Source organism: Jaculus jaculus, chromosome 2 (genome assembly GCF_020740685.1).
Source record: "Jaculus jaculus isolate mJacJac1 chromosome 2, mJacJac1.mat.Y.cur, whole genome shotgun sequence".
Classification (NCBI taxonomy): domain Eukaryota; kingdom Metazoa; phylum Chordata; class Mammalia; order Rodentia; family Dipodidae; genus Jaculus; species Jaculus jaculus.
Window position 1 is genome coordinate 175,024,341 of NC_059103.1, and position 27,476 is coordinate 175,051,816.

Consider the following 27,476-nt stretch of genomic DNA (forward strand, 5'->3'; position numbering starts at 1 on the left):
AAATATGCTTTAGTATTGTGTCAATGTGGTGATCCAGACAATGGAACTACTGGAACTACTTCTTATGGAGCGGTACTTGTTACTTATGAAATATTTCATTATTTTTATATAGTTGGTCTAACACAGAATATAAAGGTGGGAGAACAGGGACAGTATGTTTCTACATACAGTACCACATCACTTTCTTCAGCATATGTCATTAGTCTCTGTAAATTTCATTCACTCTTTCATCACTAATTCAAGTGTTAATCATCCAGGGTTATGCATACAGACATCATAAATACACTCCAAATCTACAAAATTCTTCCTTTGGTTATATCTTTTTACAATAAAAAACTCAAATTTGAGACATTCTTTGTTTGTTTTTGAGGGAGGAGGCAGAGATAGATAGATAGATAGATAGATAGATAGATAGATAGATAGATAGATAGATAGAGCTCAAAACTGACAGTTTCCTGTGGTTTTTAGATTAATGTCTTATATAGTGCCTGTTCAATGTTAGTTGAATTACAGAACAGTCTTTCTAATATTTATTACCTGATTCTATATGCCTGTAGGGAAACCATAAAGAATTTTAACTATTTGTAACTTGAAGGAAACAAGACAGACATCCTTAATACTATGAGGAATTAGATAGAATCTTGCTAATGGAAGCAGAATTAAAATGTCCTTAAATCCACTCTCAACCCCATAGTATGCACCTGATTTTTTTATTGATTTACCTGTTGGCATCCTTTGAAATCTGGCTATTGTGTTTTTTATTTTTGAAAATTTTTTCAAAGTGAAGGAAATCTTTTTAAGTAGACAGGAATATAAATTTAATATTCTGAGAACTATGCTCTACTTGATGTGTTTACGTTGTACTACTTTTTGAGCACCTTCAAGCATAGCCAGACAGTTTTTATATCGCTTTTACTTCAATTGATGTTAATTGGCATGATTGGCCGTAACAGTATTCTCATATAATATAATGAGTGTCTGAGTAAAGTGTTCAGTCTAGAACTTGCTATAGATTCTTAAAGTGTGAATCAACCAATTGGTGAGTGGCTTGTAGCATATTTTAATGTATTTCTTTTTTTAAAAGAAATTCTGAGGGCAGGTAGGCTAATGTTTTTGGACCTTGGCTAACATATTATTTTTGGAGAAAGACTTAATTACTTCCATAGATAGATCTTGAATAATAATTCTATGATAACTTTTTAATCTAACTTCTTTTTTACTTACATTTTTCTGTTTTACACTTAGCTCTCTCTTTTTTTGTGAATTTTATATCCATAGGTTCACATGGCTGTGAATCAACAGCTTTTTGGGAAAATTGTGTCTGTGCTAAACATGCACAGGCATTTATTTTGGAATTATTTCCTAAATAATATAATATAACAACAACTTCTTTAGCATTTATATTATATCCTATATTATTAACAATATAATAATGATGTACAACTTAAGGGAGGATGTGTATAAGTTTTACATAAATACATTTCTATTTTGTATAAAGGATTTGAGCATCATAGATTTGGAATTTTTAGGGTGTGCTGGTACCAATCCCCTGTGAATATCAGGAAATTTAGTATATTTAGAAGTGAAATCTAAAATTTCTTAATTCACAGTCTATAGTATAGGTAAAGCCATGCTTTCAGAATATAATAGTCTGGATATGTTAAGTTATATTAATTTTAATTCCTATTATGTTGATTATATTTTAAGAATTTAATTAAACAAATTCTAATATTCTGTAATATTTTGCATAGTTCTTATGTATTTTAGCATTTGAAAATAGTTATTTATTACAACAAATTACTTAACTTAAATATATTTCCATTGAACTATTGTATTTAAGGGATAGTTTTATGTGTTTATTTTACTTTTGGTCTTTTAGTTTCAGCATATTGTCCTTTTTGGTTTTGTTTTATTGCTTGTTTCTTTAATTTTGCTTACCAGAGCCAAAGCCTTAGTAGAAGAACAACGCCTTTTGTTCCTAGGGTTCAGGTAAAGGCCTTGTCTGCCTGATAGAAACTACAGTTGTGTTTTATCCCTTATTTGTATGTTTTTGGAAAATGCGTAGTAGGAAAACTTTTTTTTGTATGTTGCTCTGAACCATATTATTGACTTTCAGATCATTTTATGAGTGAGCTTGTAAACTTTTGCATGAGGATTAGAATACTGAATAAAAATTTAAAGAGACAATCTTTGTGATTTTGTAAGTCAATAAAAAACTAAAATTTATAGGCTTCAAAGTGGCATTTAATATAGTTTTATAGTAGATTCTGGTTTTCTATGTACATTTCCTGAAGTAGCTAATTTTTATGCTTTTGATATTTTCCTTTATTACATTATTTGCTGTCTCTTTAAATCATTCATTATATCACTTAACATCCACATTCTCTTGCATTTTCCAAGCAACAACTCCTTGAGGAGATTGGCAAATATATTTGTACCTTATTACAATATGATTTTTAATATCATGTATGTAACTCAAGTTTTGGAAAGTATCTCACTGTGAGCAAAACATTACCACAATTAAAGTAAAATGTTTTTTTATATTTCATAATTCCATTGAATTTTACTTTATATGGGTACAAGTTGTTTGCCTCTTTTCAGTAGAATATTCTTAACTGGTAAATTAATGTCAATATAGTTCTTTAAAGACATAGTATTATGCCTTTCCTGCTTTGCTGCATGTTTAAAATTTGTTGGTTTTTGAATAATACTTATTTCATCTAAAATGTAAATGTTCATACTTTAATTAATATTAATATTTTGATGCTCATATTTGACTTTGAAAAGTTTAAATTTGCTACATGGTAAAACTGAAATAATGCCATATTAAACGATTAAAATAATGCCAAGAGTTTTATTAAAGGAAATCATAGCTTGACAGGAAGGGCTTTATGAAGAAATATTTGATATATACTGCTTAACAAACATTTGCATTTTAATAATTTATTTTAAAGGTACAGATAAGTCATTTAATAATATGACAAAATAGCCTAGCTAAATATAATATGGTGTGAAATTGATATCTATTAAAATTGTCAATGCAAGTCCTATAATAAGATGAAAATTAAGGCTATTAAAAACCCAATTTAGAACAATTTATTAAAAGTGTAATTTGCTCAAATTATAAGTACATTAAAAAAGTGATTCTTTCCTAACTATATAATACTCATTTGTACAATATAATGTAGTTAACTACAAAATGCTATTGCAAAAATATGAAAGCCAATACTTAATTTTTTTTATAAGAAATGTATAATACTGGTAAGTGATAGTATTTTGTTTTACACAGTGTAGGGGAATCTGTAAAGAATATTCTTTATCAGATTTTGGATATAATGTATATAAGCTTTCATTATTTAAATTGAGCAAATATAGAGTCTTAATTAGATGGCAGCACGTAATTTCTTAAAAACTCACAGAAATCAATAATTGTCCAAATAATTTTGAGTGTAGTTTCTGAACAATTATTTTTATACTTTTTAATTATAAAGTTTATCAAAAAGTTTTATCCTTTCATAATCTTTTTTTTCCCTCTGAGGTACCCAATAGTCATGATTTTAATATCTTGGAAAAATAAAATTCCAAGTTCATTAGTGGTAGAAAATGAGAATATCATATAAACTAATCAGATCTTCATCACACATTTTAGAAGACCTGTAATTCACTGCATCTTTTCCATTCCACATACAATGAAACATCTCTAATTTCTTCTTTTCCTCTTGTGGCTTCTGTCAGAAGAATACTATAGTCTCTCCTCTAATCCCTCTCCTTTACCTGCATATAAATTCCAATGTTGTTAGGTAAGCAAATACTTGAGCTCTCTTTCTTCTAAATATCAGAGAGTTTTTGTTTCTCGTTTGGTGTTTGTTGCTGTAGACAGGGCCATATTCTATATCCCAGATAACCTGGAATTTATTATACAGCTCAGGCTTGCTTAGAGCTTTTGGTGATCCTCCTACCTCAGCATGCTAAAGGCTGGGATTACAGGCAGGAACCACTATGCCAGCCTACTGAATGCTTTCTTTTTTAAGGGTGTGAAACCTTGGGCTAGGCTGTGGTTCTCAAATTTTAATAGACTTCAAGATCACTTGCAAGTTGAAATTCAGATTCTAAGGTGTCTTTCTGATTAGTAGGTGAGAAGTGAGCCTAGATTTATAGCTTTTTAGTGACTAAGTCAGATACTTGTTTAGAGACTTTTGAAAAACCTTATTAGCTGTTAGAAAACATTTTTGCTTTATTTTTTATTTTATTTTGCAAAATGATACCTATTTTAAACTTAGTTAAGACTAGTAAATATAATCTTTAAAATTTTTATATTTCTTATTCTTATTCCTATAAGAGAAGTTTTTCCTCTATTCAAACACAGGGCAGGAACAGAAAAAAAAAATTATATACCCTTTTAGGCCATCAATTCACCTCTTCTGACTCAACAGTTACTCAGCCCCTTATTCTTCAGATTATGAAAAGAGGGACAGCAAAAGCACTGCAAAATTGCAACTGAATATCTAGTGTTTCGTATATGACCAGAATTTGTTTTTATCTGCATTTCTCAGTTCCAACTTTTTGGTTCCATTTCATTTTCAAGATAGTGGTCAGAGATATGCCAAATTCTACAATAAGATGTGGATCTGAGTCACGTAGATAGATCTGGTACCGATCCTGATACAGAAGAATGAGCTAGCCAGGGGTAGAGCTATGAAGTCTGTTTATGGGAGCTGATAACTGTTAACTCAAAAGAAGTCAATAGCAGGATATTAGGATGCAATCCCTGATTATGGTACAATATAGTTGAGATTTTCTTATTTCAAATTTGAAATGAAACCTTAATATTTTAATAATGTGATGCACTTTCTTCACAAAAGAAATACATGTCTATGAAATATTTAAAAGGTGAACTTAATTTAAAATATGATGTGAAGGAATCTATTATAAAAGTTATTAGTAAATCATATTTACTTATGGTCTTTGAAATGTTTGTTTGCTATTTAGAACACAAAACATTTATTTGAAATAAATAAATTACTATTTATGCCATTCATTTCAAGCATTTATAAACCCACCAGAAATGAGATGACCTACAGTGAGCCTTGCACTTGAAAAATATAGAATAATCATTATATACAAAGTCTGTTATTATAATAGTGTAATTTTTGTGTGTTTGTTAATAAGCCATCACATTAGTGTAATAAAAAAGCCCAACTGATTTATCAATGAAATCAAAATATTAGAATCAATTTGTTTATTCATTGAAGTTATTATAGCATATCCTTTTAATAGATCACAGTTTATGGAGTGAAATCTTTTCTGTATTAATACTAGTCTAAAAGTATGGTGTAAAGATTCAAAATGAAAACATGTATTGGAAGTAAATGTTGAGCTGATGAATGAATACTTTTGCTTTCAGATAAAGCTGTGGTTTGACAAAGTTGGTCACCAGTTGATAGTTACAATTTTGGGAGCAAAGGATCTCCCTTCTAGGGAAGATGGGAGGCCAAGGAATCCTTATGTTAAAATTTACTTTCTTCCAGACAGAAGGTAGGTGATATCAAACAAAAATATGTATTCATCAAGACATATTGGAAAGTGTCCATAGCAATGAATGTATAGATATTGCATAATTTATTATCATATCACTTAGAGATTGTGAAATTCAACATAAACTCAGTCATTCTAAGGAATCAAATAGGGACAGTAAATATACATTATTGTTTTAAAAATTAAGTGTTTATTATGTATGTATATTCATTTAAATATTTATTTAATATAGCAGATATGCATAGATTATATCTTTTTTATTTCCTTAAGATTTTATTTATTTATTTGAGAGAGAGAAGCAGATATGGGTGTACTAGAGCCTCCAGCCACTGCAAATAAACTCCAGTCTCATATACCACTTTGTGCATCTGGTTTATGGGGGTACTCAGAAACTGAACAGGTCCTTAGTCTTTGTAGGCAAGTGCCTTAACCACTGAGCAATCTCTTCAGCAAAGATTATATCTCAAGAAGTATGTTTTTATTTATCAAAATTACTAAATTTATTTCCATTAACATCAAATTTTTAAATAACTAGAGGGAAAAAAGCTAGAAATTATACTAAAATTTTTATGTATTCTTGTATAATTTTTACTTTTCTTACCAGTGTGTTTTCACTGCATTTTATTACAGATTTGTTTTATATTTCATTACTTGTATTATTGAGAAACTACCATTTGGCCCTTTATCACCATCTTCAAGCATTGTGTTTTGATTTACATCAACATAGATGACATTGTTTTACCCAGAATAGAAAAGGATTTAGGGTGGGAGAAATATCTTCTCAAAAATAATATAATCACATTTAATTTCAGACTTGTCTAAATAACAGGGACTTTGTGGTAAGATCATGAAAGAGCTAGAAAAGGATGGCATCAGTGGCTTTTTCCTGATCTCTCTGAGCACCTAACTTTCAGTACAGAGTGCTCTCTAATCTGAGTAATTGTTCCCAGGTTAGAAGTGGCTCTAACACATACTATCTCCATGTTTATATACCTTGGGTTCTCAGTTCTCTTAGTTATTTAGTTTGCATAAAAGTTTACAAAGTTGTTAGGTTAACAAAGAAAGAAAGTAGATAAGTAGCATCACATATTAATTTTTACTAGCATTCCATACATTTTAAAATGTAAGCTGTAAAAAATGCACTAAATTGTGTCAAGTTATCACAGCTTCTAATTATTGAAAACTACCTACTATGTAATTGCATCCTATAAAGATAGCTTGAAGAAAGTTATATTGTCTTTGAGTATAGATACATATTGGAGTGTAAGAAAGAAGTTATCTATAATTAGTTATTGAAGGCTAGGCTTTTGTTGATTGACATATAGCATAACTGCCAGTCAAATTAGTTGGCATCTTAGAAAAACATGGTATGCTATTGTAGAAGTCCTTGGAATGCACCAATACAAACCCACAGGACATGGTAATGCTGCAATGAGTGTATGGGTTAATATGTGTGAAGGTGCTCATGCATGTGGGTGGAGGTCAGAGAACAACTTTGAGTGTCTTTCCTCAAGAACACCATCCCCTCCCCTCTTTTTTTGAGAAAAGATATGTCTTTGATCTAGAGGTCAGCAAATACACCAATCTGGCTGCATCCCCTGGGACACAACTGTAACTGTCTCCCCACTGCTGTTATTACAAGGGACCACACCATGCCTGGCTTTATATATGTGGGTCTGGGGGATAAAATTCAGGTCCTGAGACTTGAAAGCTAAGCACTTTACTGGCTGAGCTATCTCTCTGCCTGAACTATGCATTTCTGCTCTCACTTAGGCACTTAGGTTTTTGCTGGTTCAAAGTTTCGGGCTTAGAGATAGCTTGATAGATAGTGTTTGCTGCACAAGATTGAGGACCCCATTGCCCACATAAAATGGTAGACTTAGTGGAGTGCTTCTGTAATACTAGAGCTAGGAGGTGGGGAGACAGGAGGATTTTTTAGGGCCTGCTGGCTAGCAGGCCCTGTCAAATCAGTGAACTCGATGTTCAGGGAGAAACCCTGAAAGACCCTGCCCCAGAAAATAAGGTGGAAGGAACTCAGGAAGACAGGACATTGATCTCTGGCTTTGGCACACACATATGTGCATTCACATTTGTAGAAAGATATGTGTGCACGCATGAATATCAGCACATATACACATTCATAGCACATACATACACATGTTAAAAAATCTTTTTTTAAGATAGTGGAAGACTCTCAATTTTTTGAGTTTCTTTCTTAATAGGCTTTTATTTAGTCTTGTTTTACTTTACATAACTCTTTTTCTCTGCTTCCTAAGTCAGTAGAGCTTAAAATGGAGAGTGGTCTTTCCTTACCTATTCCATTATCTCCTGGATGAAGTGTTCTTAATTTTTTAAAAAAGTTTTTGTTTTTGTTTATTTTTATTATTTATTTGAGAGCAACAGAGAGAGAAAGAGACAGAGAGAGAGAAAGAGAGGTGCGCCAGGGCCTCCAGCCACTGCAAACGAACTCCAGATGCGTGTGCCCCCTTTGTATCTGGCTAAAGTGGGTCCTGGGGAATTGAGCCTCAAACCGGGGTCCTTAGGCTTCACAGGCAAATGCTTAACCGCTAAGCCATCTCTCCAGCCCCTTAATTTTTTTTTTTTTTTTTTTTTGTGTGTGATGCAGGGCCCAGCCGCTTGTCCGATCCACACTGATTTCAGACAGGCCTTGGTCAGTTGTTGTTTTTTTTTTAATTATTTTTATTATATTTTATTTGAGAGCGACAGACACAGAGAGAAAGACAGATAGAGGGAGTGAGAGAGAATGGGAGCGCCAGGGCTTCCCGCCTCTGCAAACGAACTCCAGACGCGTGCGCCCCCTTGTGCATCTGGCTAACGTGGGACCTGGGGAACCGAGCCTCGAACCGGGGTCCTTGGGCTTCACAGGCAAATGCTTAACCGCTAAGCCATCTCTCCAGCCCAAGCCCCTTAATTTTTTTTAAACACAAAGAATGTGGGAGATTCTTGAATATTTTTTCTTAGGTAATTTTTCATCTAAGTTCTTAGGAATGTGACAAATAGGTCAACAAATTTTGAAGGCTAATTTGTTGAATGTTCTGTGCTTAGGTTTTATCTCTAATACTAAAAGTAATTATTTATTTAACTAAGAAAGTTACATTATTACCTCATCTTTTTGCTTTTGACACAAGTGTTTCACACATGAATAACATAATATTCATGTATTATGTATTAATTTCATTTTCTTGGTAGAAACACTTGAGTAAATGAATATAGATAACAATTGACATGATTTTTATCAAGAATACATGCAATTGGGGCTGGAGAAATGGCATAGTGGTCAAGGTGCTTGCCTACAAAGCCAATGGACCCAGGTTCGGTTCCTCAGGACCTGTGTAAGCCAGATGAGCAAGGAGGTACACACAACTGGAGTTCCTTTGCAGCAGCTAGAGGCCCTGGCATGCCCATTCTCTCTCTTTCTCCCTCCATCTTTGCCTATTTCTCTCTCTCAAAGAAAATTTTAAAAAAAGAATACATGCAATTTATTAACTCTCAGATTTTGTTAAACTTAGAACAAGTTACATTAAAATTTTAATAAAGTCTTATGGAAATGCTTTAACTTGATGGTATTATAGCTATTTTCAGGGATCTTAATGACCTCAGTTGTCCTTAAGGTTCATAACAAGGCATCACTATTGCCAGTTTTTCAACAGTTCAGCAGAAACATTCAGATAAGCAGACTAATTGGCTGGTTGGCAATTTTTGATAATACTTCTTAGAAGGGCAATAAGGCCATATAAGAGACAGTTATTCTACAGGAAAATTTCCTGAGCTATTGTGGGTATTAGTTCATGATGTATCTATAGAAGATGTATTGTTAATAATAATAATTAATTAATTTCAAGAGAGACATTTACTCAGAATTTAGTTAAGCTATTCAAAGAATTATATTCTATTTAGTGTCTGTGTACTAGAAAATTAACTAGCATGCTCTGAACTCTTTTAATATTTTGAAATAAAGATGGTTATCTCCATAAGTTTGCATGTTGTTTTAAAGTTAAGCAGAAAAAATATATTTGTAATGAAAAAAATAGAAAAATAATAGAAAATTAAAAAAGCTTTAGAATAGCCTTCTATTTAAAATGTTAGCTACATTGTTAACAATTTAAAGTGATTTTAGATCAAACATTTATTTTAACAGGCTGTTATTCCCCTTAAAAATATCTCCAGCGATGCTTATTACTCTTAGCAATTAAGCATTCTTAATATACTTTTAGTATTTCACCATGGTTGGATTTTGAAGGCTTTCTTACTCTTTTGAGAAAAGCAAAACTCATGTTTTAAACTTATTTAAAATAGCAGTATTTATCATAGTTCTTTTTGTGAACTGTTACTGGAGTTTGGAAAGAATTGCAATATCCCATTTTTGAGAACTTCAGAAAGTAGTCTTGCTTTTGCCTAATATAGCAATCCTCCTAAGATAGTCACTGTTTTGCAAAATACTCCCTTTCAATAAAGGTCCCTGCTTATTCTATATCCTTTCAAATTTCAGTTCCAATTGGAATTCACTGTTCACATCTCATCAGATATAGACTGTGTGAGATATCTTAAAGTTCATTTCTTACATGAGTAACTCTCTTTCTTTTTTAAATATTTTACTCCATTTATTTATTCATTTGGCAGAGAAAGAGGGAGGGAGGGAGGGAGGGAGGGAGGGAGAGAAAGAGAGAGAGAAAGAGAGAGAGAGAGAGAGAGAGAGAGAGAGAGAGAGAGAGAGAATAGGCATGTCAGGGCCTCCAGCCTCTGCAAATGAACTCCAGATGCATGCACCCCCTTGTGCATCCAGCTAACGTGGGTCCTGGGAAATCGAACCTGGGTTCTTTGGCTTTGCAAACAAATGCCTTAACTGCTAAGCCATCCCTCCAGCCCAAGTGTCTCTATTTCTACCCAGTCTTTTCATCTTTCCAGTGAGCTAAGGTAGTTGTACCTTATTTTATGTAGAATAATCCATTAGAGTTAAGGAACAAATGCTTGAATTCAAAATTACCTTACTATTTTAATATACTTGGTATATTTCACAATATACCTAGTATAGTAACACAATAATATTGCAATACATTTATATATTAAGAATGTAATTTATAAATATATGTGCATATAAGATGAATAGCTTAAAATGGATTGCTTAATGGAGAACATAGAATCATATGAAAACCTCTTAGAAATCCCATTTGACAGGTTGCAATCTTGCATTTCCAGCAACCTTTCCATTCCAACTAAAATCTTACATTTTAGTGGAAAACTTAAATCGAATCAATTTTCAATGTTTTTAAAAGCATGAAATAACTAGCATTCTTGTATGTAAGAAAGTTAACTTCTTAAAACATGTAATTGGTTATTAGCTAGACTATATGGATATGATCTTGTGAAATTTTAATTTTCTTATCTTCAATACAATAAAACTTCTGTAGCTGAAGTGAATACTGTATGTAGTGTTACTGGTTTATTCCTATTTTGAACGTTTCCAATATGTTACATATTACATTTTTAAAATTACAATTCTCCATGCCTTATTTAGATTTTGAGAAAGCATGTATGGGAAAAAAATTAAATTTGTACCATTACTATTTGTAGAACTGCTATTATTAATTCATAGCATAAAGTATAATATAATTATATGTCACAAATTTTAATAGTAGTTTTAAATATTACATTATTTTCAATATGATAAATTTGTGGTAAAACTTCAGTTGCCTTGACAGCTTGAGAAATTTAAAATTAATAAAAAATTCAGAGCAAAACTTAAAGTTTTATATAATTAAGTTCACATATTCTTTTGTTAAATAATAGTGATAAAAATAAGAGAAGAACAAAAACAGTAAAGAAAACATTGGAACCCAAATGGAACCAGACATTCATTTATTCTCCAGTACACCGAAGAGAATTTCGGGAACGAATGTTGGAAATTACCCTTTGGGATCAAGCTAGAGTTCGAGAAGAAGAAAGTGAATTCTTAGGAGAGGTACCTGGAATTTTATTTTAAACTTTACACTATGCATACCATTCTGAGTACTTTTGTTTAAATGACTGCCAGTGTAATTTCTAATTTAAATATCAGAAATAGTAAGCATAGTTTCTTTTTGTGTGTGTGTCTTTTAAAGCTAGGGTCTTCCTGTAGCCCAGATGACCTGGAATTTACTATGTAGTTTCAGGGTAGTCTTGCACTCAAGGCAGTCTTCCTCCCTATGCCTCCAGAATACTGGGATTAAAGGTATTCACCCCCCGCCCCCAGGCTAAGCATAGTTTTTTAGTAGAGTGAAGTTAGCTACTACTTTAAGATAAAACTTAGTGGTACTACGGAACACAGTGCCTTTAACTGCTGAGCTATCTCCACAACCCATGGCTCTTAATAGTAGGAACTTGAAATTTATTTTCTCTCCCCATATATAAGTTATTGTGAAGGTTATACAAATGAATATAAATAAAAATGATTTTGGAGTTAGAAAATTAAATACAGATTTCAGTTATTATTGCATACATTTTAAAGTAAAATTCCTATTTCTGTCTTGGCAAATTTTAGTAGTTAGGCAGTCAATAATCTAGAAAATAAATGCCATACATATGTAAAACTATAAAAATCACAAAAATTAGAAAAAATAATCTTTTACTTAGTAACTGTCAGAACATTGATAATTTTGTAACATCCAAATGTCCTTGTTTTTGATCTTACACAATTACTATTATCATAATTAATATTGGGCTACAGAGATGGCTCTGTGGTTACAAGCACTTTTTTTTTTTTTTGCAAAATCTCATGACCCAGGTTCAATTCCCCCATACCCATGTAAATGCACAAATTTATGCATGTTTCTGGAGTTCATTTGGAGGGTCAGAAGTCCCTGGTGTGCCCACACACTGTTTGTCTTATTATCAATGTTATAAGACCATTGCAGAGATTTTTTTATTATTGGTATAATGGTATTTTGTGTCATGGGTTTCTAGATTTTAATTGAATTAGAAACAGCACTGTTAGATGATGAGCCACACTGGTACAAACTTCAGACCCACGATGTCTCTTCATTGCCACTCCCTCATCCTTCTCCATATATGTCACGAAGACAACTACATGGAGAAAGCCCAACGCGTAGATTGCAAAGTAAGTGTTTGGTAAATTTTTCATACTTTTATTGAATATTGTTAACTGAGAATGTGCATTTATGGAATTTGCAAATACCATGATGGGTATTAACAAGCCTCTGCTAGTGTTTTCATACCATTTAAGATTTTTTAAGAATAATTTATTACACTAACATAAACTTATAAGTATAGCACCTATGTATCATGATATTAAAATGGTTTTGGATGCATTTTGGATATGACAAAAAGTAAGATTTAAAAAATATTCGTCCTTAGATTCTTGAATATAGGAATGGGATAGCTAACATAGAGTTTGATAGTTGTAGCTGCACAAAATTATGACTTCCACTTTTATAGCCTAAGTACTGTATGAATGTCTAGAATTACAAGTATACTATAATGGTTGAAGCTCAGCTTTAGTTAGCCAGAACTTAAGTTTCATTTCTTTCACAGTAGATCTGAATGACTTGAGATTGATTATCTCTGTCTTAATTTCTTTGCTTATAAATTGGAAATAATAATATCCACCTGATGGGGTGGCTATAAAAGTTAGTCCCACTGGGTGTGGTGGTGCATGCCTTTAATCTCCAGCACTCAGGAGGCAGAGGTAGGTGGATATTATGAGTTCAAGGCTATTCTGAGACTACATAGTGAATTCTAGGTCAGCCTGGGCTCGAGAGTGAGACCTCTGTCAACCTCCACAAAGTCATTCTCAACTATAAGCCAGTGTTATTATTGTTCGTGTTATAATAATTATTACCAGTGTGTTACACATTGACTGGACTGTACCCTAGAAGAGCTTAGTATAAACTCAGAAATGTTTTCCAAATTGAAATGTAGTGTCAGTAGCTCCCATAACTCTCAGGGTGTTTAAGGTAAATTTTCTTTTTTTTTTTTTTCTGATAAATCAGTTATTGAAAGATCAGGTGGGTGTTTTCTAATTTGGATACTATTCATGAGGTAGTTTTCTCTTTATGGAGTCAGCAGTCTTTTGGTTTAAAACTTTTGTTAAGAACTTGGCTGATAGGCATTAACCAAATTTCAAAAGTGTTCAATTTTAAGCACAAATACCTGGTTGTTTATTGACCATGTGAAGTATACCTCGTAATATAATAAATATTTTTTGGTATTTGTATGTGCAGGTTTATAACATGTTCAGCTATATGTGGAGGCCAGTGAGTAACTTCTGGTGTCTCAGGAATGCCATCCACTTTGGGCGTTGGCATTGAGACTTCTCATTGGCCTGAATCTTCTCAATTAGGCTAGACTAAATTGCCAGCAAGCCCAAGAAACCACCTGTTCTGTTTCCTCAGTTTTGGGATTTAAAGTGTTTACTACAATACATGTCCTCATGATTGCAAGGGAAGCACTTTATTGACTGAGTTTTCTCCTGAGTCCCACAAATAACTTTTTTCTACATGGAAAATGCCTTTTCTGCTGAAGACAGGGTTAAAATATAAACTTGAACCATGTTTTGTGTATAAAATATTAAGATCATAAAATTTGTCCTATGAGAACCATAGGGAACCCAAGAGTATCATCTTCACTTCTTTTTAAAATGAGCTATCTTTCCAGACACAGTGGTTCACACCTGTGATCCCAGCACTCGGGGAGACAAAGTAAGAGAATTTCTGTGAATGCGAGGCCAGCATGACTGCATAGTAAATTACAGGGCAGCCTAGGTTAGAGCAAGACTACATTGAAAAGCAATGAGCTACTTCATGATTAGAATTTTATTTAGATTAAATACAATGTTGTATACATTTATGTGTTGGATTTAATTGCATACTATTTCCACAGTTTCCTGCAGCCTCTCTAGACCATACATAGTCACTCACTCCTATTTGTAAATGCCATTATGACATTTTCTCTTGGAATAATTTCAATACTATTACCATGAACTTTATGACATTAATTTTACTCTTTCTGGTCACTACAGTATATTTAATATATTCTGCTTATGTCACATGATAGAACATTGGGCTGCTACATGAAGAATACTAATATAATTTGTTGCGCACTAATTATTTATATTTATATCAGCCAATAGAATCCTCTAACCAAAAGTGAGAACAACATTAATCAGAGGGGTAAACATATAAGTTTAGCAGGCTTTTTGATGGCCATAATGCCTCACTTTAGCCACAGAATAGTGGAAGCTTCTCTCGGGTCTATGACCTTCCCAGCCATAGGCTTTTGAATCAGTTCTTTAGTATGAAACATAATTTCCCTCCAACTGAGTGGGCAATCAGAGATCAGTTAATTGCTCCATAACTTACATGCCCTTGCTGCACTGGTGGGAACATCTTGCCTGGCTGCTTGATTTTAGCTTACAGGATCTACTGTTTGTAGATTATTGATGCCTTTTATTTCCTCAGCAGCCTGCAGAGTGCTTACCAGCATGATGACAGCATGCTGGCAGGGAGATGGCTTCCATCTCAATTCTAGCTTGATTTTTCAAGATCCTGTGGTAACCTCAACAATAGTGTCTTACTATCTACTTGTGGTGCATAACAAAGTACGTTGGCAATGGCCTACATTGTTTTAGGAGTCTTATGGGCCTCCCGGACCATCAGCTCACTGTAGAGGTAGGGACCCATCTCTGGTACTGAAAAGTTTTGTTTTGAGTCAAGATCTCACTCTATCCCTGGTGGACCTGGAACTCTGTAGCTCAGAATTGTCTTGAGCCCAGGGAAATTTTCTTACCTCAGCCTCCACAGTACTGGGATTAAAGGCATACACCACCACACTTGGCTTATACTTATTCTATTTGATGAATTTATCACCTAAAATTGATAGTGCAATATAGGAAACTTTGAAAAAATGAAAACACTTTAGGATTTTGTTAACAACTGTATGCTTTGCAGAGTTTTCTCAAATACCACCTTTAAAAAAAAGATATAATAAACTTAGATTTGTTAAACCAATTATGAAAGTAATGTCCAGATCATTAAAAATGCTTGAAATTGTGAAATTTCACACACATTACTTGTGATGACCTCTCCATGTGATCATTTTTATTGTATAACTTGCTGATTTATGTGCTATATTTATTGTACAATTTGTTTGTTTTGATAATATGTAATTTTCTTCTTATTTAAGAAGATTATTATAATTCTGTTCTATTCTAATTTTGTGGTTGTGCTTTGACTAAAAATATACAAAGACAATATAGATATCTACTTAGTATAAATGAATATACAATTCTATATGTTGGGACACTATTTGTGAAAACACCAGGTATTGTGGCACACACTTTTATTCCCAGCACCTGGGAGGCAGAGGTAGGAGGATAGCCATGATTTTGAGGTCAGCCTGAGATTACATAGTGAATTCCAGGTCAGCCTGGGCTAGAGTGAGAGCCTACCTTGAAAAACCAAATATATACATACATACATATATTGAAAACAAAGTATCATGGCACATACTTAAAAGCAATAACAGAATGACAATGAAAGAAGAAATTACAGCAGGAATATTTACTACTGCTATATCACTTTTCAATATTGATTTTGGATGTTATATTAGTATTCATTTTAAATATGTAAGTAAAACAATATGATACACATTTCCTCATCCAAATATTTTCATAGGAACTTTGAAATGATACAAACGATTAACAGACAAATTTAATCCTAAAGATATTGTTGAAAGAAAAGTATTCTAATTTGTAAAATTACATTTTAATGTATTTGTATAGATTTACAGCTTTTGTTTAATGTTCTTGCTTAATGAAATAATTCATTTAATAATTTTACAGCATTACAGTTTAAAATTATGTGAACTATAGCTACTAAATATTATTTTTTGCTTGTGCATATGCATATGTAATGTAGTGCATATGTCATGTGGTATGTGTAAAATGGTGTGTGTAGTGTATGCACATGTTTGTGCCTTTGTGGCACCCCACATACTAACCTGAGATGGGGGTTGCTTGCCTGTGGTGGCTGACATGGAACGCTGGGCATCTGGCCTCATTGCAATTCTTTCAGGTCTTGTTTTGAACCAGATTCTTTCTTTTTCCTGTGAATGGAGCTTGTGGGACTCAGTAGATTCTTGGGTCTCTGCTTTCCTCTGGGTCCAGGGTTATAGGTGAGCGTGGCCATACCCAGCTCTTTAAGTGTGATCTGGAGATGTGAACCTGAGTAGTCTCAGGCTGCCCTGCTGGCATAGGAAGAGCACTTAGCCACTGATTTATGTCTCTAGCTTTAAACCTAATTTTAAAGTAACATATGTTTATTAACTATCCATAGACCTCTTTTATATTTTTTTTCTGCATGTATTGGCTAAATCATTTGTGATGACTTCTCCACATAATCATTTTTCTTATATTAGTTCCTGATTTATGTGCTATATTTATTGTACAATTTGTTTTGCTGATATTCATATAATTTTCTTCTTATTTAGGAAGATTATTATAATTGTGTTTATCTCATATTATTTTTTATTTTCTTTATTTTTGGTTAATGAGAGTCTTTATTATTGTGAAAGCTTAATTACTTTGTGACATACAATAGTTTTTGACCCTTGGAAGCATCAATATCATTTATACTTTTGCTCTTTTATATCTTCTAATAAGACCATTATATCACATTATGTGTTATATTTGGCATGTCTGTAATTATTCTCCACTGATAGTGGATCCTGAGGTCACTATGACAGGTCCTGTGTGTCAGTAGTACTACATTGCTAGCTGTAAACAGTCTATCTAGAAATGTTTACATATACTCCAGAAATTCTAAATATTATAAGTTAAGGTTTATTTTTTCTGCCCAAGCACCACTGCTTTAAATTGCTAAAGTTTATCTCATACTTAACAAAATTAAATGTAAACATTCTAAATATTAACAGACTAGTAAAACATAGCATGTAGTTACTCTGAAAACACAACAAAAGAAGAGAACACAGAGAAAAGAACCATTAAGTGTTTGAGAATATATAGGTGACTATATTAAATGTACTTCAATGAAAATGTAAGTTTGAAATTTAATAATTAACAATAGTCTGATAATTAAAAGTTGTGTTATTTTGTTGTCATTTTTCTTGTTTTAATCCTAATTTAATGTAGTTAGTAAAAACATTTTTGGTTAAATGCTATGGTACTTACAAAGTTGTTAAAGTCTACTCAGTCTTTCTATTGTCTATATTTGTATATCTCTTCCAGGAAGTAATTGTTTCTAATACTTACATGTTATTAAGTTCTATTGTACTTCAACTAGTATGGCATATTTAAGTTCTTTTCTTCCACCACCTCAAAATACTTAATAGTAACTTAAATAAGCAGATAAATCTGGTGAGATTATGTCAATGATACTATGTGTGTATTTGATAATTTAACTTTGTAGTCATCATTAAAATTTTGTAAAGTTTTAATTCCATACTATTGTCTACAAATGTGTTAGGCTACAGAGAAGGCTATCATGGGATGAATGTGGCTTGTGGGCCACAGGTTGGACAAAGTTGTATTAGTCTTATCTCTTCATTATTCTGATGTTTTTGTGACCTAATTGTTCATACACTCCTTAAATTTCTAATGTGTATTAAGATCATAATTTATTCATCTCTTGGTATGAAAACCACTCATTAAAATCTTGCTGTCTCTATAAACATTGTCAATTACAAAAGAAAAACATTATATCCCATTATATTATAATGATTTTTTCATGTGTATTTATTAGAATATTAAAGAACTTCCTTTGCAATTTTAAAAAGTTTGCTTCTTCCTAAAGAAAATCAATTTTAATTTTCTTTAGAGAGAGAGAGAAAGAGAGGGAGACAACGACCATTGGCATGTCAGGGCCTCAGCCAGTCCAATCAAACTCCATATGCTTTTGCCACCTAGCGGGCATGTTAGACCTTGCTTTTGCCTCACCTTTGTGTGTCTGGATTACATGGGATCTGGAGAGTCAAACATGGGTCCTTAGGCTTCACAGGAAAGTGCCTTAACCACGAAGCAATCTCTCCAGCACAGGAAGTCAATTTTAAATTGAGAGATGGCTTAGCCATTAAGGCTCTTGCCTGTGAAGTCTAAGGACTCATGTTTGACTCTCCGGATCCCATGTAAGCCAGATACACAAGGTGACTCAAGCAATGTCTCACATTTGCACAAGGTGACACACACATCTGGAATTTGATTGCAGTGGCTAGTGGCCCTAGTTTACCAGTTATCTCTCTTTTGCATTAAAAAAGCACCAATCTGTTGGGCTTGCCTCAAAAATAAATATTAAAAAAATATAAATCAGAGCTGAGCATGGTGCTGCACTATTTTAATTCCAGTACTCAGGAGGCTGAGTTAGGTGTATCACTATGAATTCAAGTCTAGCCTGGAGCCAGGGAGTGAGTTCAATGTCACCCTGGATTAGAGTGAGACCCTCTTTAGAAAATAAAAAAAGAATCAGGACTTACAAAATAATTGAGACTTTTCTAATGTTCTTTCAATTAACTTTATTAATCCTTTATTCCATGCTCAATTTCTATCACATTCAGTTATGTTATACAATTACATGTTATATTAGAATAAAATACCATTAATATGTAGGGCAGACCTTATAATTTTTGGACTTTTTTTTTACTACCTTCTGTTCCCATTATTTCATGCAGTCAATTTACTGTTAGCATAATTTATAATTTTAATTTTTAGTACATAGTCTGAACTGCATTACATATTAGAAATTAGATTTCCACAATTTTGTTACACATAAAAAATTTAAAATGTATTTTTGACATTGCTTTAACATTGTTTTGCAGATAAAGCCTTATGTTCATATAATTCAGGTAAATTTGGCATGTGATATATTTAATGCATGTATTCATATGCACAGTTTAGTTAGTTTTGTTTTTGTGGTTTGTTTGGCTATTGTGCATATCTCCTTCCTAATAAATGGTTTGATGACATCGTACTTCTGAAAATAGTTTTCTGGTTTCCTCATTTCTAGATATTTTTCTGCTTATTTAAAAAATTTTTGAAATGTAAACGTATATAATTTCAGTTCAATATTATTTTTTTGTAGCATTTAGTAACTGAAATACATTTAAAATGTATACGTATATTCTTTAAAGAAATTTAAATTTATATGTAAATATAATTTTTGATATTTTTATTTGTGAGAGGCTGGTGTTAAAAATGTTAACCACTTTTAAATTTTTAATTAATAAATTATTTATTTTTTTGAGGTAATTAATGTCTTGCTCTAGCCCAGTCTGACCTGGAATTCACTGTGTAGTCTCAGGGTGTCCTCGAGCTCATAGCATTTCTCCTACCTCTGCTTCCTGAGTGCTGGCATTAAAGGTGTGTGACACCAGGCACAGCTATTTTTTTCCAACTATTTATTTATTTATTTGCAAGAGAGAGATTAAAGAGGGACAGAGAAAATGGACTCCAGATGTATGCACCACTTTGTGCATCTGGCTTTATGTGGGTACTAGGGACTCAAACTTGGGTCCTTAGGCTCCACAGGCAAGTGTCTTAACTGCTGAGTCACCTCTCCATCCTTTTTTTTTTTTTTTTTTTTTTTGAGATAGGGTCTTTCTCTAACCCAGGCTGACCTTGAATTCACTATGCATTCTTAGGCTGGACTGAAACTCACAGTGATCATCATCTTGAGTGCTGGGATTAAAGCTGTGTGCCACCACTCCAGCCTTCTTAACCACTTTTAATTCAAATATAATCAAACAGCTGGGGAGAGGGCCCAGTCAGTGAAGTTCTTGCCTTGCAAGCACAATGACCCATGTTGAGTACCTGGCACTCATATAAATGCTATGCTTAGCAGCCCACCTGTAATTACCGTGCTGTGAAGATAGTGTCAGAGATGCCCAGAGAAAGATGGACAGCTCGGCTCGCTTAATTGACCAGCTCTTGGTTAAGGGAGAGACTCTGTTTCAATAAATAAGGTATAGTGATATCAAGGAAGATCTCCTGGCCTCCACATGCATGCATGCACATGTGCACACCAATCAACACACATGTGATTGCATACACATATACATCACACACACTAGCCATGGTGGTTTACACCTGTAATCTGAGCACCAAGGAGAAGAAGGCAGCAGTATCTGTAGTCCAAGGTTATCTTTGACTACATTTTTTCTCTGCTTGTTATATGCTTTCTTGTTTTAATTGGTTATGGACATACTCAGTATGTAAACAGCACATGTTGGTACCATCATTTCCCTCATCCCTGCTGTGCCTCCAAAAGGGCCCTCCTCACTGGGGATGCAAGTCATCCTCATGGGGATTGTGAGTCATGCATTCTGGGGGCAGCCCTCAGTTATGGGGAAGAGGCAGTGTCTCTGTGCATAATGTCCCAACTTATGGCTCTTACAATCTTCCAGTCCCCACTTCTACATAATTCCCCGAGCCATGTTGGGTGCATTTTAAGTCTACTTCAGTGATGGGCACTTGGGAGCCTCTGGACCTCTAGTTTGGTAGGTGTCTAGTGTCCTCAGAGTTTGTCTCCTTCACCCTTGTGCTGATATCAGGTTCACCAAGAAAGCAGCACTCTGGCTCATCTCCCCAGTTCCTCTGTGGTTTCAGCTGGGGACCAATGCTGACGTGTGATGGGTCATTTATCTCCTCTAGTCCCACTGCCATCTGAAAAAGGGAAGCAGATTGTCCAACAGAGAGTGAACCCATGAGTTAGATGGGACACACATTATTAAATTAGTGTTTCCTGGTGAAGTGTGATGGGTCATTTCTGTCCTTGTCTGGCTTCCATCTGAAAAAGACCAAGATTCTCTAACAGACAGTGAAGTCAGCACTGGTTAAATGGGATAACCATTATTAATTTGCAGAGAATTTAAAAGGTGTAGACCCTCTTATGGCTCAAGTTGTTTTCTGAATATGATTCTGACTTGTTTCCTAGTTCCAGATATGGTTTCCTTTCCACTTAGCAGATCTGCTAACCAATCCAAGAGCAATTGGTTACCCACCATGGCTGTGTGCCACTATTGCCCTTCTGCGAGGATCACATCAGGTTGTTTGCTTCTGAGTAGCTTAAACCTCAAGTTGCTTGGACAGATGTAGGAATTTCATATATGTCCTTCAATTTGAAGACATTTTATTCTTTTGAAAATTTAAATGATAGAAACCTTTATCTCTGAAATTGTCATTTATTTCTTGATGGTGATTTAATGAGGTATTATATATATATATATTATATATTATATTGCATATATTATATATATATTATTTCTAGTAGCAAATGTGAATATTTCAATAAAATGGAGAAGTACTATAAGAGCAGTGTCCATATTAAAACATTAAAAGGCTGAAATTTATGATGCACTGATTCAATTTACAGAAGAAATTAGCAAAATCATTCATAATTGAAAGAGCAATTCAAATTAGAAAAGTGCAGAAGTCATTAAAGAAAAAAATGTAATTGGTAGGATTATGTAGCTCAACTGTTAATCTTTTAAAATACTTATCAAGGGTTTGGAAGATAGCTTGGTTGATAAAATATTTGCCTTGAAAGCATGAAGACTTGAGCTCAATTTCAAGAACCCATGTAAAAATGCTGGTTTGGTTACCCAGCCTGTAGTTTTAGTATAGGTTAGGCAGAGACAGAAGAATTTGTGGGGTTCTCTGGATAGTAAGAGTAGACTATTTGCTCAACCCTAGACCAGTTAGAGACACTGCCTGAAATAAAATGGTATACAGCATTCCTTTGGATGTCCTCTGGTTTCCACAGGTGTACATACATACACATACCTGTACACATACATGCACCTGCACACACAAACAGGTACATACTCATGTACTCACATGAATATTAAATATATATATGTATATAAAATAAATCTTTAATGAATTTTACTGACAGAATATAAAGAAGGAACAAAGATGGAAATGGATACATAGCTGATGTATTGGCACAGAAATAGAAAAGTGAGATTATACACATTATAGCAAGTGATATGAAACCAGACCAAGATTTAAAAATTCCAAATAAATAATAGTTATTAAAGTCTACTCTATTAAAGTGAAATTGTCATTTTCAAAACTATTTCTGCAAAGAAAACAGCATATTATGAAAATTTCCAAAGAAAAGACTTTCATCATTCTGGACAGATTTTCTCAGAAAATAAAAACATGAGAAATTATCCATTTATGAGGTGGTTTATCTGAACTTGATCCCTATGCAAAATGGGTAGTATTGGTAGGGAAACTGTATAAGCCAAAATTACTTATAAATAAAAAATACAAATTATAATTAATGAAGTAAACTAAAATTTAAGAATACTGCAAAATAGTAAAATTTGTAGGTATATCTACAGTTTATCAAATTGTATAAACCATGTTTAACTTAATACAGAAAGCATTAATTATAGTTAATATACATGCTTTGCAAATGTATAATAAAGAAATCTTTCTTAAGTCAGATTTAATTTCAGCACATGCTATGTGTAATGGGAAAATATTAAAACTTTTTAAAACCAGAATTTAAAAAAATTATATTTGTGTGTATATGTGTGTGTTTGTGTAGAGTGAGCACACATGCTACAGTGCACATATGGAGGTCACAGAGTCACCTCAGGTCCGTCCTTATCTTCACCTTGTTTGATGCAATCTCCTGTTCACTGCTGTGTATGCCAGGCTATCTGGCCATCAAGCCTTTGGCTTCTCCTGTGTCCACTTCACATTTACCTATAACAGGGTTTATATGACAAACTCCCTGTTTGTCTTGTTTTGCATGTGTTCTGGAGGTGTGAACTGTACTTGTGCTTGTGCTGCAAGCACATTTAATGACTGAGCATTCCCCAGCCCTTAAATTCAGAATTTTAAATTTGTAATAATTACTATTTTCTTCTAGTATTATGTTTATCAGAACATTGATAATTAAGTGATGCAATGAAACATGACAACTATCCCTACATTAATGTATTGATTCCATACAATTAAAGCTGAAGTCCCAACAGAATGTTTCTGTGCAATGTGATAACATGACTATAAAAGTGATATGCAAGTATAAATGGGCAAGATCCAAGATATTGGTAATAATGTGGGTGCATTTAATTGTCAACATGTGTTATAGTTACAAAAACAGGAGTTATAAGCTTATTGGTAGATAGTCTGAGGAAGAAAGAAAATAGAATGCCACACATATCCTTACAAATAGAGTACATTCAATTAGATAGGCTCAATTGAAGATTTCTGGAGGAGGTATCAATATTAAATAACTAGCACTGATATGTATACTATCCATAGGAAAAATAAAATCGTATCCCTATCACACTAGACATAACCTTAGTTCAACATGAGGATATAAATGCCAAAAATAAAAATTTAAAACTTTCCAGAAGAAAACATAGGAGACTAATTCTGTGTTCATATGTTTCATGCGGCTACGGAAGGTTTCTTGTCCATAAAGAGAAATGATCGATCTACTAATTAAATCATTAACTTGACCAGAATGTCCAAAGTAAGCATTCAAATATAGTGATCACAATTTGTGTCGTATTTTAGCCTTTTATAGTGAATATCAGAATATAAGATCTCAATCTCATTTGATTTGGAAGGAAGCAGTATTTATAAGCCCTTTGTACCACCTCGCCCCATGTGGATGGCACATGTATATGCACACATACATTAAGTGTAGCTCACAAAGACTGATAAAATGATCTTCATCTTTTTTCTTTTTTGCTGGTGTCATTCATGATCTGATCATTAACTGAAAGCAAAAGCTTGTAATCTTTATGCGATGAAATATATCTGTTGCAGTAAATTAACATTATCCTTGATTATTTACAAAATGGAACCTTGTTATATGGGGGATGCAATTTTCTGATTAAATTTCTCCACTACAGACCCATCTTTGCAATCCATCTATCCCAAAGCCCATTTTAAATATGTATCCTAATGTTACACCTCTTTTTCTGCCTAGCCTGTTGGGAAGTTGCCAGGAAGTTCTAATTTCAAAACCAGTGAAAGCAATAGCAGCCTCTGCTTTGATTGTGGCTGATGCTTTTTGAAGTAAGGACAGGTAGGAAAACAGTAGTAGCAACAATGCATTTGGGGAAATCTGGTGGAAAAAACCAGTGTTATCGTCCTATCCTTTAGAAGTAGAAAAGGAGACCTGTAGTACCTGGCATAAGAGGCTCTCCCTCCCCCAGAAGAGCAGGACTTAATGCAAATAAATAGCTGAAAGGAAAAAGTATAGGGTATCTCAAAGAATAGCTTTCAAATATTGGAATGCACTCATATTGATTATCTCTGCTTTGGATACACTATGCAATATGAATGTTAGGTTGTTTTTTGAAAGCCATACAAGAAATTAATTATTTTCTGACAAAACAGAGTTTCATTGATTTAATGAATAATACATAGTATAAGATGAAAGACATAAGTCACTTTTGGAAATAGCAAATCTGTTTTTATTCATCATTAAATTTTTTTGATACCAAAGAAGATGAACGTTTTTTAGTAAAATATTCTGTTGTATAGGGTGTGATTATTCCTGAGACACATGAGAAATCAGATAATGTGCTTATTTTTGTATGTGATATATTTCATAATTTAATTTATAGACAGAATATGTTGTAGATATCAAAGTTGTATTTGATTCAGTTTGATGATAATTTTACTATATTGACATTCATATTTTAAAATTATATTAGGTAGATTTTATTGGGGAAAATACAAACATGATGTTTCAAAATAATAAGTTTTTAGTGTTTGTTGTAGTCAGCATCACGTTGCTGGGATGAACCTCTAAACCAGATACAGTTTATGGGAGGAATGGAATTTATTTGAAGCTTAAAGATCCAAGGGAAGCTCCACAATGGTAGAAGAAGCTGGCTCCCTTTATACAGATCTATACAGAGAGAATTAGTAGCCACTACCCCAAAGCAAGCACATCAGGAACCCCAGGCAGAGCTCAGGCAGTCTGCACACCTTAGGCTAGAATTCATATCTACCTTCCAATAACACCCTAGGGCTGAACCCTAGAATCTGCCGTAAGGTGTTACTGGGGTTGGATCTGACTTCCACCATAAGGTTTGCAGAGAGCAATGAGTTCTGCCAGGGTTTCCTGCTGCTTGGCTCCCAGTTTTTGCTCTTGCTTTTGGTGGTGGGTTTTCTCCTTTCCACCATCATGGAACTTCCACTGGATCTGTAAGCTTCAAACGAATCCTGTTTCTCCCATAGACTGTGTCTAGTTTGGAGGTGCATCCCAGCAGTGTGAAGCTGACTAAGATAGAAATCTAGGTTTCACCTATATTCATACTTCCTCGAGCCAGGCAGCTGGAGATCTAAATTACAAGCTTTAATAACCCCCTGAATTTGTTGGGGGACATCCATTCAGACTACCACAGTGTTCTTGGGCTAATTTTTAGAAAACAGCACAATTCTCAGTTTAGATTTAGTAGTTTTATAAATAATTTGTTTCTTTGTCTTCTGAGAGCAATAGAAAACTAGGAAAAAATGTTTAAGACATCAGAAGTCAGTTTACTCTTATGTATTTTTCATGGTCATGATAAATAAAAATTAGACATACATGCTTTTGTTTCAGGTATATTAGGAAATGACATAGTAATGGTTTTGAAAATGATTGATTTCTTAAAGTGAGGAAATTTACCTAGACATAAATGCCTTTGTCCCAAAGCCTCCAATAGTAAATAACCTGTTTTTTTAGACTTTATTTATATACTCATTTTGTACTACTATTATTTCATACTTTCAACCATTTAGAAATTTTGGCTTATACCATTTCTGCATAAATCATATATAAATTGTCAACTCTATCTCTATCCTTACCTCAGGAATTGTACATGAAAGTAAGTGCTGGTGAGATCCTAATGACTTTCATTTCTTTCTAATTTATATCCTCAAGTGTTTAACTTAAAAATCATTTCATTTATTTTTCAGGTTCTGGAGGGTTTATTATAGTTTTTTTAAACAATCATCCATGTTAATTAATGGTATGTTTATCTCATAGGGTCAAAGAGAATCAGTGATAGTGAAGTCTCTGACTATGACTGTGATGATGGGATTGGCGTAGTATCAGGTAAGGGTTTTAACTAGAATCATTTTAGTAATCATTTCAATAGTGTTTGAAGGGACAAATAGTTTTCCATTAAAGGAAGAAAATAATCAATCAAAACTTGCCTGCTTTTTGTCCTAAATAACCTCAGTAACCTATGAAACTTAGCCCCCAATTAGTTGCTAGAAAAGCTATACACATTATTAGCTTGAATATTCCTGAAAGATGCCAACTAAGTAGATATTTAAAACTTTTGTATTTTTAAATTTTTTTCTGATTTATTTTAATTAATACATTTAAGAGAGAGAGAGAGAGAATGGTGCATCAGGGCCTCTACTCCCTGCAAACAAACTCCAGATACATGTGCCACCATGTGCGTCTGGCTGTTGACCTGGAGAACCGAACCCAGTTTCTTAGGCTTCTCAGGCAAGCGCCTTAACCACTAAGTCATCTCTCCTGTCCCAACTTTTCTATTTCTTTATTTTTTAGATTTTTTGAGGTAGGGTCTTACCCTAGCCAGGCTGACCTGGGATTCACTATTGAGTCTCAGGATGACCTTGAACTCATGGCGATCCTCCTACCTCTGTCTCCCGAATGGTTTAAAGGCATGTTCCACCATGCCTTACACAACTTTTCTATTCTTTTTTTTGGGGGGGGGGGCGGGGGAGGTTTCGAGGTAGGGTCTCACTCTAGCCCAGGCTGACCTGGAATTCACTGTGGAGCTTCAGGGTGGCCTCAAACTCATGGTGATTCTCCTACCTCTGCCTCCCAAGTGCTGGGATTAAAGGCATGTGCCGCCACGCCCAGCAACTTTTCTATTTTAAAGCTTCTGGATAATAAGTATTTTACAACACATTGGGAAAATTG

The 27,476-nt window shown here is 33.6% G+C and overlaps 1 protein-coding gene and 1 non-coding gene across 50 annotated transcripts in view; one reads left to right on the top strand and one right to left on the bottom strand.

The window, feature by feature from the left end:
• Window positions 1-27,476, top strand: part of Rims2 (regulating synaptic membrane exocytosis 2) — a 544,765-nt gene that overhangs the window by 309,631 nt on the left and 207,658 nt on the right. For 27 of the 49 annotated variants that reach the window (XM_045144630.1, XM_045144647.1, XM_045144620.1 and 24 more), the window contains 5 exons: window positions 1,942-1,989; window positions 5,405-5,535; window positions 11,344-11,515; window positions 12,496-12,649; window positions 26,565-26,633. In XM_045144630.1, the coding sequence (XP_045000565.1) occupies window positions 1,942-1,989; window positions 5,405-5,535; window positions 11,344-11,515; window positions 12,496-12,649; window positions 26,565-26,633 (574 nt within the window). The remainder of the gene's footprint in view (window positions 1-1,941; window positions 1,990-5,404; window positions 5,536-11,343; window positions 11,516-12,495; window positions 12,650-26,564; window positions 26,634-27,476) is intronic. The other 22 variants (XM_045144632.1, XM_045144667.1, XM_045144654.1 and 19 more) reach the window with 1 other exon arrangement.
• On the bottom strand, window positions 9,121-9,248 carry LOC123459149. Its single transcript, XR_006636057.1, has one exon. It is a non-coding gene; the product is annotated as a small nucleolar RNA SNORA33 (small nucleolar RNA).